The sequence below is a fragment of the Sarcophilus harrisii genome, chromosome 1 (genome assembly GCF_902635505.1).
Source record: "Sarcophilus harrisii chromosome 1, mSarHar1.11, whole genome shotgun sequence".
Lineage (NCBI taxonomy): Eukaryota > Metazoa > Chordata > Mammalia > Dasyuromorphia > Dasyuridae > Sarcophilus > Sarcophilus harrisii.
In genome coordinates this window covers 249,663,913-249,678,275 of record NC_045426.1, presented here as the reverse complement: position 1 = coordinate 249,678,275, position 14,363 = coordinate 249,663,913, and the positions used below count along the sequence as shown (strand labels likewise).

The 14,363-nt window shown below is 36.1% G+C and overlaps 1 protein-coding gene across 2 annotated transcripts in view; it reads left to right on the top strand.

The window, feature by feature from the left end:
• TRPM6 (transient receptor potential cation channel subfamily M member 6) overlaps positions 1–14,363 on the top strand; it is a 161,102-nt gene that overhangs the window by 34,213 nt on the left and 112,526 nt on the right. The window contains exons 4-7 of one of the 2 annotated variants that reach the window (XM_031939567.1): positions 4,804–4,984; positions 6,997–7,210; positions 11,606–11,730; positions 14,170–14,341. In XM_031939567.1, coding sequence (XP_031795427.1) covers positions 4,804–4,984; positions 6,997–7,210; positions 11,606–11,730; positions 14,170–14,341 — 692 coding nt within the window. The remainder of the gene's footprint in view (positions 1–4,803; positions 4,985–6,996; positions 7,211–11,605; positions 11,731–14,169; positions 14,342–14,363) is intronic. The other variant, XM_031939578.1, reaches the window with a different exon arrangement.

Below are 14,363 nucleotides of genomic sequence, written 5' to 3'. Positions count from 1 at the left end.
GGGAGATGAAAAGCACCAAAGGGAAATGGGGGTTGCTAGCGGGTTTCTGGGCTGAAGGGTCTTAATATGCACAAACCCATCAGCATGGGAGGTATGACACAAGCACATAGCAATAACGCAGAGGCTATTACGGATGACCCTCCCCTCAGTCAGTGCAGGCTCGATGTGGTGTAACAAACATGAATTGTACACACAAGTAGCGGAATAGCAAACAATATAAATCAACATGGTGTTGGAAAAGATCACCAGAAGTCCTAGAAGGTGGGTATGTAAACAACAGTCACACATACACCTTCTTCAGCAGCCAAGAGATAGTCCAAAACCAATCTATTGTCCATTGTTTCAATGTCAGGGAATCCAATGATCCCCTGAGTTTTTGAAGTCCTGAAAAGTCTTTTTATGTGTTAGGAATCCAATGATTCCAGCAGATTTTGAAGTGTTGTAACAGTCTTATCATTTCTCAGAGAATCCAATGATTCCTGAGAGTTTTCAAGTCCTATGTCTCAGAGAATCCAATGATTCCTGAGAGTTTTCAAGTCCTATGTCTCAGAGAATCTGATGCACTGAGGTCCCAAGTACATGAGGCTAGATAGTAATTGGGCTATACTCTATTAATATACATGATTGGATTAAGAATGGTCCCTGCCCACTCTCCTTGCAAGTCCTGATGTGTTGTATAGGAAATGACGATTTTGGTGGGTGGAGGCAGAGAGGGAAGAAGACAAGTGGGGAGAGATTGGGCTGAGTTCGAGACTCCGAGCTGCTGGTTGTGTGGCTGCTGGTCGAGCTAGCTTCTTGACTCAGCTGCACACATTGCTATCGCCGATTCTCTTCCACCTCCAATCCTTCTTCACTGAGAATAAAGACTGACGATTTTCCCCTAACCTGAATTCCTGTCTCGTGCTGATCTTAAAATACACGATCATAACATTTGGCGCCCAACGTGGGGATATGGTCATTAATCTCTTCATTGTCTTTCTCCTTAATATCATGGCTAATTTGAGGAGGAGTGGAAGGAGTCAAGGGCTTTTTCTTTCTTCTAGGGATTCTTAGTGCTAACTGAAATACATTGTATAAATAAAATGCCTCCATGGGAATTGAATGAGGACCATATTCTCTGAAATGTATGAACATCTCTTGTCCAACCCGGGACCAGTTATCTCGAGAGATCTGCTCCTCCTCTACGATCCAAGGGGAGATGCAGTTTAATATACCCACAAATCTCGCTATCTGTTCCCAAGTTATAAGTAACCCATGTATTTCTGTCAGCTTAATCATGCTTTCCATAGCACCACTCTTGGGTGGGGTTGGGGGCGGGGATGGAGAGTCTTTAGCTAGCCTTTGTCCCATTTTAGCCAAAAAAAAAAAGATTACTGGTTTAGTTTTTAAGAAAATAAGTTCCTTATTTGTCTATTAACAATACTCACCCAAGTTCCTGGTCACCGGAGACTTCTTCAGTCCTTGGTTCCCACTGTAGGGCGCCAAATGTTATGATCGTGTATTTTAAGATCAGCACGAGACAGGAATTCAGGTTAGGGGAAAATCGTCAGTCTTTATTCTCAGTGAAGAAGGATTGGAGGTGGAAGAGAATCGGCGATAGCAATGTGTGCAGCTGAGTCAAGAAGCTAGCTCGACCAGCAGCCACACAACCAGCAGCTCGGAGTCTCGAACTCAGTCCAATCTCTCCCCACTTGTCTTCTTCCCTCTCTGCCTCCACCCACCAAAATCGTCATTTCCTATACAACACATCAGGACTTGCAAGGAGAGTGGGCAGGGACCATTCTTAATCCAATCATGTATATTAATAGAGTATAGCCCAATTACTATCTAGCCTCATGTACTTGGGACCTCAGTGCATCAGCTCAAACCTCAGCCCATTACACTAGGTGGCACAGTGGATAGAGCACTAGACCGGAGTTCAAATCTGGTCTCAGACAGATAACACTTCCTAGGTGTGACTCTGGGCAAGTCACAACACCAACTGGCTCAGGGGAAAAAAAAATTTAAAGTAGATAATGGCTCATCAAATGCATTTGCCAATTTTTTCATTTCATTATTCATCTAGATGTAGTACCTTTGAACATTTTTTGTTTTATTTCTTTCTAATCATTTTCTCCAGAAGGGAATATTGAAGCAAAATTAAAATTACAGTTATGCCTTTTCTGTGTCAATTGTTGCAATTGTTGCTGTTATCATCTCATGCATCCCGTTGTGCCACAGTTTCCTTTTAGTGTCCTGCCTCAGTTTCCCTAAATTGTTCTACCTCAATCCCCCTGGTTGCAAACCCCTTTCTTGACCATTAGGATTGAGGTAATTAGGGCTGGGATCCCTGACCATTAGCATTCCATGAGACAGATATGTTACTAAGAGATATGCTTACATAGCTCTAGTTCTAGACTTTCTGTCTCTAGTGACTATCCCCTTCACTCCCTATTTATCAGAATTTATGGTCCTACCCTCAGCCTATCAGAACCGAATTGATGGTCCATACCTGGAAATTCCCACTCTCATCAGTGTTCAGACTCCACCCCTTGCCTTTGTCTCTCCTGATACCTTAGAGCCATATATAAATCATTCTCCCTCCCTCCTTCTTTCTTTCCTTCCTTCCTTCCTTCCTTCCTTCCCTTTCTCCCTTCCTTCTTTTCTTTTTCTTTTTTTGTGTCCAATAGATTGTTGCATCCTCTATCTCTATGTGTTTGTACAAGCTGTTTTCAACAATGGGAAAGCCCCCTCTCCTTATTTGTTTTTTGGAATCTCTTTATTGTAATTTTTGTTGAGTTTTTTCAGTCATGTCCAACTCTTCATGACCCCATTTGAGATTTTTTGGCAAAGATACTGGAGAGGTTCATCATTTCCTTTTTCCAGCTCTTTTTCCAGATGAGGAAGTAAGGCAAACTGAGTTAGATGATTTGGCCAGGGTCACACAGCTAATAAGTTTCTGAGGCCAAATTTGAGCTCAGGAAGATAGTCTTCTTGATTACAAACTTGATGCTTTAAGCTCCATGCTTGTCTCAAGTGCTGGTTCTTACATGAAGTCTCCTGATTTACCTACCTTCCATTTTAAAATCCTGTATATATTTTACTCATACTTATTTTATATTCACTTTTATGTGGATACAAGATATGTATACAACGTCTCTTTTGATAGATTAAAAGCCTCTTGAGGGCAAAGGACTGTTTCTTTTATCTTTGTATTCCAAGTGCCTAATACAATACATGGCATGTAATGAATGTTTAATATATGTTTGCCTCATGTTTCACAAAGCTCTTTCTTCATAAATTAAATCATTTGAGGAAAATATTGCCAGGATCATTTCTCTCATTTTATAAATGATAAAACTAAAGCTCAGAGAGATGAGGTAGTTTGCCCATGATTACCTAACTAGTATAGTAAGACTCTGAGGTCAGACTGAACCCTTCTCATTTGGAATGCAGCGTTCTCTCCATCATACTATGTTGTCTGGACCTTGCCTTGTTTCTCTGTCCTAGATACTTGGCCAATGCTGCTTTTCACTGGTAAATGAAAAAATAAGACCACATCAATGTTAGAGGTGCTTTATGTAGTTTCAGTGCTAGAATAATAGAATTCTGTAGAACATTTAAAGCAGTGTTTACCTTCAGATAATCACAATTGGCTTTCCTGTTCTGAAATATTAGGTCTCTAAGATAACAAGATTTCGAATCCTGAAATCGCTTCAGTTTTTATCTAGGTACTATTGATTTTAATTTTGCACTTTAATTGCAAATCAGCATTCAAAGTTCAAAGCTGCTCTAACTTATTTGCTTTTTCCTTTGACTTAGGTTGGTTTCTTGATGCTGTTTGGGGATTTATATTAATATAAGTTCTCTCATGTTATTCTCATAAATATCTACACTCTTTGGCTTTCTGATTTTTGACATTATAAATGCTTTTTCCTTAATTTCTTCCTGGGCACCTAAGTGTATATTGGATAGATTACTGGATCTGGAGTCAGAAAGACCTGAATTAAAATTTGACCTCAGATATTTACTAGGTCGGTGACATGGGCAGCTCAGTTAATCCTTGCCTGCATAAAACTAGAGAAGGAAATGGCAAACTACTCCAGTATCTTTACCAAGAAAACCCCATGAACAGTTGGTGCATGAGGTCAGGAAGAGACAGACATGACTGAGCAACAACAAATTTCTTTCTGGTTCTATATCTTTTTTTAATGATGTAAAGATGGAGACATCTGCTCTTTTGGTATACATATGGATATGTATATTTATGGATTATTCATTATCCTCCCTGATTTTAGTTCTATAAGTTACTAAAACTACCTAGATATTTGACCTTAACTTCTTCATAAACAACCCTGATTTATTTAATCATTTCCCTTATTTATTTCATCAACAGGGTTGTTTTTCTCTTATCTACAGTAGGTACCTCATAAATCTAAAATTAATGAATACTTTTAGTATTACTCTTTAATGGATAAAACAATATCCTCCTAGTATGATTTAATCAGTGGTTAGTACTTAGAAAACAATGAAGATGGAAGGAATGGATCTAGAATGTTAATTTAAATTTTAGGAGTCACTGAGTAGTGGGACCTTGAAGACACTCTGGTCTGATACCTTCATTTTATAGTCGAGGAAACAGGTCCTCAGAGGTTAAATGATTTGGCTTCATGGTCAGAAAGCTAGTTAATGGCAAAACTCTTGAGTAGTTGATTTTTATCAATATTCAATGTACATCAGCCATAAAATAGAGGCAAAATATGGAAAAGTTGCATGGTGTGTTATTGTTCATTATTTATAAAACTTAATTTGTTTTAATTTTAGGTGCTATTGTGGACGATTGATTGGAGAACATCATGATGTGGCATATCGTTGGGCTGTCTCTTCCACTACCCAGGACCAAGAAGAGGAAGAATGGTCTGTGGAAAAACACACAAAGAAAAGTCCTACTGATACCTTTGGCACTATTAACTTTCAGGATGGGAAACATACCTACCATGCCAAGGTTTGTTAATAATAACAAAGATTTTAGTCAGCTTTAACCCACAATAACTTTATTTTAGTGTTCTAACACAAGGAGAAAGGTTAATTGCAAGAAAGTGTAGTTATGAGTAGAATTTTAGGAGGCTTTGTTTAGAGATGGTAACCATTCCACTTCAAATGTAATTGATCTCTCAGATAGGAAAGAGCAAAATCTCCTCTTTTATACCAAAAGGAAATGAGTTCTCCCAGATGAGAATTGGAGAGATCACCAAACCCATTGCCCCAAGGCTAGATGCTTTTGTTTAGACAAGCTTTTGCCTAATGAAGGAGAGAATTCCTTGCAATCATTTGGTTGGATGGCAAAAGATCTTTGATAAAGTTCTGCAGGAAATCTTCTGTGGAAGAATAGAGCAGTGACTAACGTATAAATATTAAAATTTCTAGTCATTTCTAACCAATTCAGTTCAGTGATCACTTATTAAGCATGAGGTGCATGCTTTTAGGTACTAAGAATACAGAGAAGAAAGGTAATGTAATTATGGAAATAAAAATTAGGGGTGGAAAGGAAGACTAAACCAAGGGTGCTGAAGGTTGTCAAGGAAGGAGGGAAGAGTGATATGGAAGTCAGTAGATGTCACTGCAGAAAGGATCTGAATAACAAAATAATATAAGATGATTTATCCTTAAAAGGAGTCGCTGCTGAGTTATAACATGAATGAATGAAGAAAGCATTTACCAAATGCTATGTGCAAAGTACTATGCTAATCTCTGTGGATACAAATATAAATAAGCTAACTACCTGGAAGGGATTCACATTCTAATGGGGGGGAAATAACATTTATGGGACATTTCAGTTGCAGGTCAAATGGAAAGATTCCAGTGGGTGGATGCAGAGACAAAGCAAATGGAAATGCTTTTTAAATGTCATTTCTACTGATGAAATCATACTCATTTCTGATGTTGTCATTTCTGATGCTGAATCATTTGACAGTGGTATGCACTTTGGTGGCAATAATTATCTTTTTTAATTAAAATTTTTTAAAAACAATAGCTTTTTATTTTCAAAATACATGCAAAGATAGTTTTCAACATTCACCCCTGTAAATCTTGTTTTCCAAATTTTTCTCCCTTCCCCCACCCTTTCCAGCAAGCAAATCAATATATGTTAAACATATGCAATTCTTCTATGCATATTTCCACAGTTATGCTGTATAAGAAAAACTCAGAATCAAAAAGGAAAAAAAAGCAATCAATCAACAACAAAAAAGGTTGAAAAGACTATGTTGTGATCCACATTCAGTCCTTATAGTCTTTTTTCTGGATGCAGATGGCTCTCTTCATCACAAGTTTATAGGAATGGTCTATAGGAAGCAAACAAAAGCTTCTTAACTATTTTTTCTTAACTCCAGCCATTTCCTCTTCTAATCTGTTCTGAACACACAGACAACACTAGTCAGTGAACATTTATTAAACCCTTGTGCTAAGTGCTAGGGATATCAAGGAAAACAAATCACTACATTGTTGAAAAGAGCCAAATCCATCAGTATGTGTAGTAAACATCTCAATGAAATGAAATTTATCACTAACTCTCTCTGTACCTCAGTACATTTTATTAATGAGAATATTAATAGCATACTTTTCATAGGATTGTGAGAATCAAATGCATTAATATATATATACTGTATAAGTGTAGCTATTATTAATAATGATATTACTTATAGATAGCATTAAGAGCAAATTGTGATTATCATAACAATAGTTAGCCTTTCATGTTATAATATACAATTATAATAAATAATTAAATATAAGTAATATATACTATTATCAACAATAATAATTAAATATAAGTATTATATACTATCAACAATGATTAAAATCTAATAATTTTATTAATGTAATTGATAAGTACAATTGCATATATAAGATAGAAACATAATATATTAATTACTATTAATAATTGTGGCCAAATTAAAAAACTCAGTTTTTCTAATATGCTTAGTGTTAATATTTATTTTATTTGTCTATATATTTCAGTATATACGAACATCTTATGACACAAATTTGGAGCAGCTATTACATCTGATGTTGAAAGAATGGAAAATGGAACTGCCAAAGCTTGTGATCTCTGTTCATGGGGGCATTCAGAACTTTGAGATGCCTCTCAAATTGTTTCAGGTTTTCAGTCAAGGGCTGATCAAAGCTGCAGAGACAACAGGAGCATGGATAATAACTGAAGGCATCAATACAGGTAGAGCACACCTGCCTTCATCTGACCTCTTCATTTCTCTTTTCTCTTTTTGGTTTATTCTGGACAGTGGCTTAGGGGGCATAGTGATATCTGAATCTTTCAGGAGTCCCTGGAATATGTGGCATTTTGGGAGGGGTTAAGTTACAGAGTTAAATGACTTGAAAATCAATGCTGGTAATGCAAAAATGAAATAACTGGAAGTTAATTTTTTTTTCTGACATAGAAGCAAGGGAAAAAAATCATTTTTTTCCCTCCTGAGTCTCCAATTATGGAAATGTTGAGGTCTAGATTTGGGATACCTAAATGAAATTAGGGTTTAGTTGAGGTCTAGTGGCAGGTTGGGGTACAGGAAGTCAAGCAAAGCTCCCCTGTAACCCCCTTGGATTCGGCGCAAGGATACGACGGGTAAATAAGGTCTAGTTCGCAATAAAAGAATTTATTGGCCAGGAGAGCTAGATTGGTAAAAGAAGTTATTATTGAGTTTGGAAGTAGGAGATAGGTGAAGGTAGAGATAAAGAGGGCACTGGACAAAGGGTCCTCACATAGCTAGCATGTTTGGAATCTCTGCAAAGAGGGGTTCCCAGCGTGGCCCTTTTATAATAGGAGACTTAGCTTGAGGGGCTTTTGGGTGTAGCCCCAAAGTTGGCTCAGATCCGGATGGGGCTGGGAGAGGTCCCGATCTTCTATTGGAATTCAAAGGGACCAGGATTTGTGAGTCAAAGGGCAATTACATTCCCTAGAGGGGTTTGGGAATCAAAGATAGGAATCTTTCCCACATCAGAAAGATTAAAGAAAAAGGCTTTTTCGTTCATGAAGTTTACATTATAATTACATCAGCATATATTTTTGTAATTCATTATTGAAATTACATCCATGTAGCTGACACTTCATTCTAGTGAATTGTATTGCAATTTTATTGAATATATTAATCTGATTTTAGAAATATAATTTTATCATCTTTTTGTCAAAATAAGTCATTGCTGAGGATTCATATGAACCTCCTCACTTTCACTTCTAACTGTAGAAGATAATCAATACTTATTTGCTATATGATTTTACATTTCTAGCATTTCTTCCATGATTCCTCCTCTCTACTTCACAGCCAGCATTCCTGTACCAGCCCCATTGCTACCTTCCTAAACCATTGCAGTACTCTAATGTCAAACCTTCCTTTTCTGCAATACTACTAGCCCTCCCCAATCTTTCAACATCTCACCTCTTCAAGGTATTCTCAAATTATTACTTCCTTCTCTTCATTCTCTATTCTACCCAAATTGAATTAACTTTCTGTTCCCAAACATGCCTTGAGATTTCCCAACTTTGTGTATTTGCTTATGTTATTCCCTATGACTAGAGTATCCCATTCCCTTTCATTGGCTGAAACACTAGCAGTCTTAAAATCAAATTCAAATGCCATTTCCCTCATGAAGGATTCCTTTCATGGCCCTTCTGTTGTTAATAATCTTACTCCATAGACTACATGTTGTGCTTGTTTTCTTCTTTTAATGTACTTATCATGAATTATTATGCATGATATTTAACTATATATTTATCTTATTTTCCAAGTAGATTGTAAGCTTCATAGGGGCAGAAGCCATGTCTCATATAACTTTGTATTTCCCCTAATATGTATGTAGTGGAAATGTTTATTAAACTTTGCCAAGTTTATCTGACCCACTCACTTTTCCTGACCAGCCTCTAAATTAATTATGCCACACCGTCCTTGTTCTTCACCTTTTGTGATGCTGATTTCCCTTCCTCTTGGCCTATTAAATGAAGTATGTTTTAAAATATTCCAGTTTTAGTTTATTGCTCTTCTCTTCCTCTCATTTTTCTTATGATGATTTATTCACTCCTTAAATTTTATCTTTCATTTCTGTGCAGATGACCCCCAAATGCATGTTTATAACCCAGATCTTTCTCTTGAGCTCTAGTTCCACATTTCCTATTTCCTGTAGCAAACAAAAGCTTCTTAACTATTTTTTCTTAACACCAGCCATTTCCTCTTCTAATCTGTTCTGAACACACAGACAACACTAGTCAGTGAACATTTATTAAACCCTTGTGCTAAGTGCTAGGAATATCAAGGAAAACAAAAACTAGCCCTTAATCTCAAGGACCTCACAGTGTAATAGGAAAAACAACATATAGGCCACTACGTACAAACAAGATATATTTAGAATAAACTGGAAATCATCTCAGAAAGAAGGTACTGACATTAAAGAAAGATTGGGGAAAATATTTTGTGAAAGGTGGTATTGCAGGTGGGACTTGAAGGAACCAAGGGGAGCCAGGAGATGGACATGAGGAGAGAGAAGATTTCAGGTACTGGGGATAACTCATGAAAATGCTGGTTAGGTGTTGGAATGCCTTGTGCTAGGAGCAGCAAGGGGGCTTCTATCACTGGATGTCTGAGTCTATAGAGAAGAGGTACAGAGTATTTCAAAACAAAGGTGACAGAGGGAAAAGGTTTCTTTATTCTGAGTTCACAAATACTACAAAGTGAGCTTTAATCATGTAACTCTAACCTTCCAATTGATCTGCATTGCTCAGTTTAGAATTCTTTAGCTTTTTATTCAAGGCCCTCTAACATTTGGCTTCTTGGGACTTTCCTCTCACTTTATCTCCCACTGTTCTCCTAATGAACATTTTGCACCAGAAAAATCTCTGACATTAATTGTACTCTTTCATTTTTGTGTCTTTGTTTAGGATATTTTATTTGTTTATATTTCCTCCTCTCTTCCTGCCTAGCAGTACTTTCTCTTCTTTTAGACTTGATTCCCATTGTTCTTCACAAAACTTTCCTTAATTACTACATTTGGAAATAATCCCCTTTTCTTTTGAATTATTGCTTGTATATTTGCCTACTATTAACACATACTTCATTGTATCATGTTGTAGTTTATTTTTTCAAGTGTTTTAGAGTGTGTATATAATATAGAGTATATAAGGCATTTAGAAACAATGTGATATAGCCTTGATTTGAGGAAGATTAGGGTTCAACATATTTCCTTTGACAGGTACTGTCATTTGGACTGTGGAGAAAATATTTAACCTTCCAGAGCTCTAGGAAACTTCTCTATAAATATAAGTTGCAGGGAAGGTGATCAGCTTGGTGAAGGGAGTTTCCTCATACTTATGCCAGAAAAATTATTATAGGTCTTTAGCTCTGCTCCTATCATTTAGAATGCATAGGGTATTGAACTATTCATTATGTTACATTTGAAGATAATATCTAGTTCCGTCCCTCAAGGTGCTTACTTATATTCTAATAAACCACTTGAAACTAAAAAGCAAAAACAAAAACAAAAACCCTCTAGTTAATAACACAAAGTAAATTATTTTATGTGCTACAAAAAGCTACAAATAAAATGCTACTATATTTCAAAGTACATATTTTCTGCCAGATTATCAATTATTAGATGTTTTTGTTTCACAAATGTGTACCTAGCACAATGCCTTAAATGTGGCAAGTTCTCAAATGCTTTTTGGATGAATAAATAGATTAATTGCCAAGAGTCTGATGAAAAGCTAATAGAAGATTAAGAATAGTGTAAGGTTTTATCCTATTATTCATGGGTGATTAAATGGCACATTGTCACATTTTCCTAGGGTATATACTGTTCACATCTTTATAAGGAACAGAAGATTATACTTGATTTCTAAGTCCATTTTATAATGGGTATTTTGGATATTTTATTTCTACTGAAATAAGATAAAAATAAGATGAAAGAGATGATGGAAATTTGAGAATAAAAGAAACAGAAGAAATTGAGCAAGACCTTGTCTTAGGTACAAGCTTGAAGTTTTAAGATCTTGACAATTATGAAGGTAGTTCAGTTACTTTCGGGTGACTTTCAAAAAAGATCCCAAAGGGGAGCAAAAATGGAAGAGAGAGAGAACAACTCACCTGAATTCATTCAAATTCCCTTCCAAACAATTTAAAAATAATGGCTCAAATCTAATTCTGGAGTGCAGAACTAACAAAAGGTTGGATGAAATAATTTTCTAGCACAGTGCAATTTAGGAAATTGACAGGAAAGGTCTGCCTCACCAGGTTGAGGGGGGAAGCATTGGGATTAGACTGTGAGCTCCTTAAGAGCAGGAATTATCTTTTCCCTCTTATTGTATTTCCAGTGTTTAGCACAATGCCTGGCACATGGTTAGACATTTAGTAAGATTGACTGGAAGAAATTGAAGGTGCTAAGGTGCTAAGATTTTTCATTTCCTTGAAAAATCTGCTTGCAGAGAAACAGTGCATATTCTACTTTCCTCTTCCTTCTCTCTTCTAGTGACAATGTTTTATATTAAAGTTTGAAAGGCCTTGGGGTGGTAAAAGGGCACAATAGAACTTAATAGGACTTAATGTCTGACCTTTGAACTGAATATTTATAGGCATCTCCAAGTATGTAGGCGATGCTCTCAAAGCACATTCCTCTCAATACCTCAGGAAAATCTCAACAATTGGAATCCCTCCTTGGGGAATCATTGAGAACCAGAAAGATCTTATTGGAAAAGATGTGAGTAAAATAAGTCTTAAAAAAGTTAATCACTTTTTTCTTGTTTTTAATGGTAACAGAATGAAGAAACTTTTTCTTCTCTTAAGAAAAAAGTTTTTTTTTAGTGAATTGTTATGATTTTGATTTTGAAGAGTAATTGTCAAATAGGTTCTACTCTGACAAGGTAGCAGTAATTGTGTTAACAAAAGCACCTTTTTTATAGGTTGTTAGGACATCACACTTCTAAAAATGCCTTATATTGGCAGTCCTATTGAGTTTTTATGTGTGATTGTTTCTTGAAGTGTTTAATCTTATAAAAAGGGATATACTGATCTGAAAACAAATAATCACTAGAGTGGTTCCAGTTTTTTCAGTTCCTTCAAAAGATTCATTTTTATCAAACTCTAGGTAATTGCTTTGGCAGTGAATTAGTTAAGAGTTTACACATAGTAGGCTCATTATAAATGTTGGTGTTTGACAACAGCTGAATTTATATTGCTTTAAGAATTTCAAAGTCCTTTATATCTTTTAACTCATTTGACCCTCAGTCCCATGAAGATATACAGATATAATAGTCTCCATCATGCAGATAAGGAAATAGGCTTAGAATGGTAAGTTGTCTTGCCTATGATAAGACAGGTAATAAGAACTGGAGATAGGATTTGAACTCAAACTTTCCTGATTCCAGTTGTAGCACTTTATTCACTAAGATAGAAAGGATACTGAATGAGATATTATCTAATTGTCAGCCAGAAAGGCAGCCAATCAGTAAGTATTTATGAAGCACTTGAAAGCAAATACAAATAGCAAGAAGGATAATCCTTGATTTCATGGAGAGATGATACCACCTAAGAGGAACCTGAATAGGGGAGGATGTCCTGGTAGAGAAAGTTCCTGAAATGAAGACCTGGGTATTCTTAAACAAAAGTTCTGGCGGGAGATACACAGAGAGGAGAGGTCCAGGGGAAGATACTTTGGTGTATGAAAGAATTGGAATGATATGTACTGGTGAAAAGAATTTCTACATTTGTAAAAATATGGATCCTTTTTTAGAATTAGTGAAGAAATTGATGGTGATGTTATCTATAGAATAAGTTGCCGTTTCATTTGTTCATGATCATCCTTTTGATTTGGGATATTGATTTACACTGTAATTTTAATAGCAAGATTATTTTCATTATTAGGAATCACTAGAGTTGTGATTTCTTAAGTGTAGGCAACTTTGAATCTATGAGTTCTATGACTCCCAATAAAATTTGGATGGAAAATGCCATCACACCCAGAAAGAGAACCATGGAGACTGAATGTAGATCAACACATACAATTTTCATCTTTTTTTTTTTTTTTTTTTTTTCTCATGGTTTTCTGTGGTGACCACGCTAGCACCCCAGATACCTCAGAATCAGCCGGAGTCAGAATAAGCAAAAGTCCTTAGTCTTTATTCTTGGTCTTAGATGCAGGATTGAACAGGATGGAAGCAGAATCTCCACAACTGTGACTCTGGCTCGGCTTACTCCACCCCCTAGTCCCTCTGTGTACACCAATCATTGAGCCAGCACAGGATAGTGGGAAGGACCATTTTCCAAGCATATGCCCATAGAGTATTGTCCAATCGGTAGTTAGCTTCAAGTGCTCGGCAGTCCTGACCTCAGTGCTTCGACTCAATAGTTTCAACCCTCTACAGTTTTCCCCTTTTGTTCTGATTTTTCTCTCCCAACATGATTCATATGGAAATATATAAAAATGAAGGCACATGTATATTCTAAAAAAATTGTAGTTGGGGAAAATAAAGATAACAAATATTAAAAAATAAAAATAAAATAGAACACGAGTTGAACTGTAAGACAAAAAACAAACAATAAGAACTGCTGAGCTTTGTTTCTAGAAAATATGATCCTGTCTCTAATACTTAATTTTGTGATTTTGTAAGAATGTGAATTCCTGGAGAGTAGAAACTAACTTTTTTTATGTGTTTCATAGTGTGTGTATCACATAGTGTGTGCTTAAGAATTGCTCATTCATTCATTCATTCAAAACTAATCCTTGACCTCAGTCAGGATACTGGAATTTATGTGTTTTTGAATCCAAGCCCAGCACTCCATCTACTGTGCTATGATGCTTCTATTATCATGATCATGATCATTATTATTATTCTAATTACTCTAATAAAATGAAAATCTTCAATTTAACATACTCAGTTTTCAAATATGTTTATTTTTTTAATTGGATCTTGGAGTTTTCCTGGTTAAAGGATTTTCTTGTCACTAAGGAACTTCTACTGATGTGAATTGGTCTTAAAGAGTTGTGTAATCTTTTCTTTTGTGTACATCTGAGACCTTAATATTGAGTTCATTTGATATTGAGATTCATTGGGATTCATTCACATTATAACTTTATGATTTCCAGAGTCAACTCTTTGTTCTCATTCTTGATTGCTTTCGGCTTCCTTTGATCTCTCAGGTAGTGTGCCTGTATCAGACTCTGGGCAATCCTCTTAGCAAGCTGACCACCCTCAACAGTATGCACTCACATTTCATTCTGTCAGATGATGGTACTGTGGGGAAATATGGAAATGAAATGAAGCTGAGGAGGAACCTAGAAAAATACCTGTCCTTGCAAAAAATAAATTCCCGTAAGTACTACTTGATTGTCAG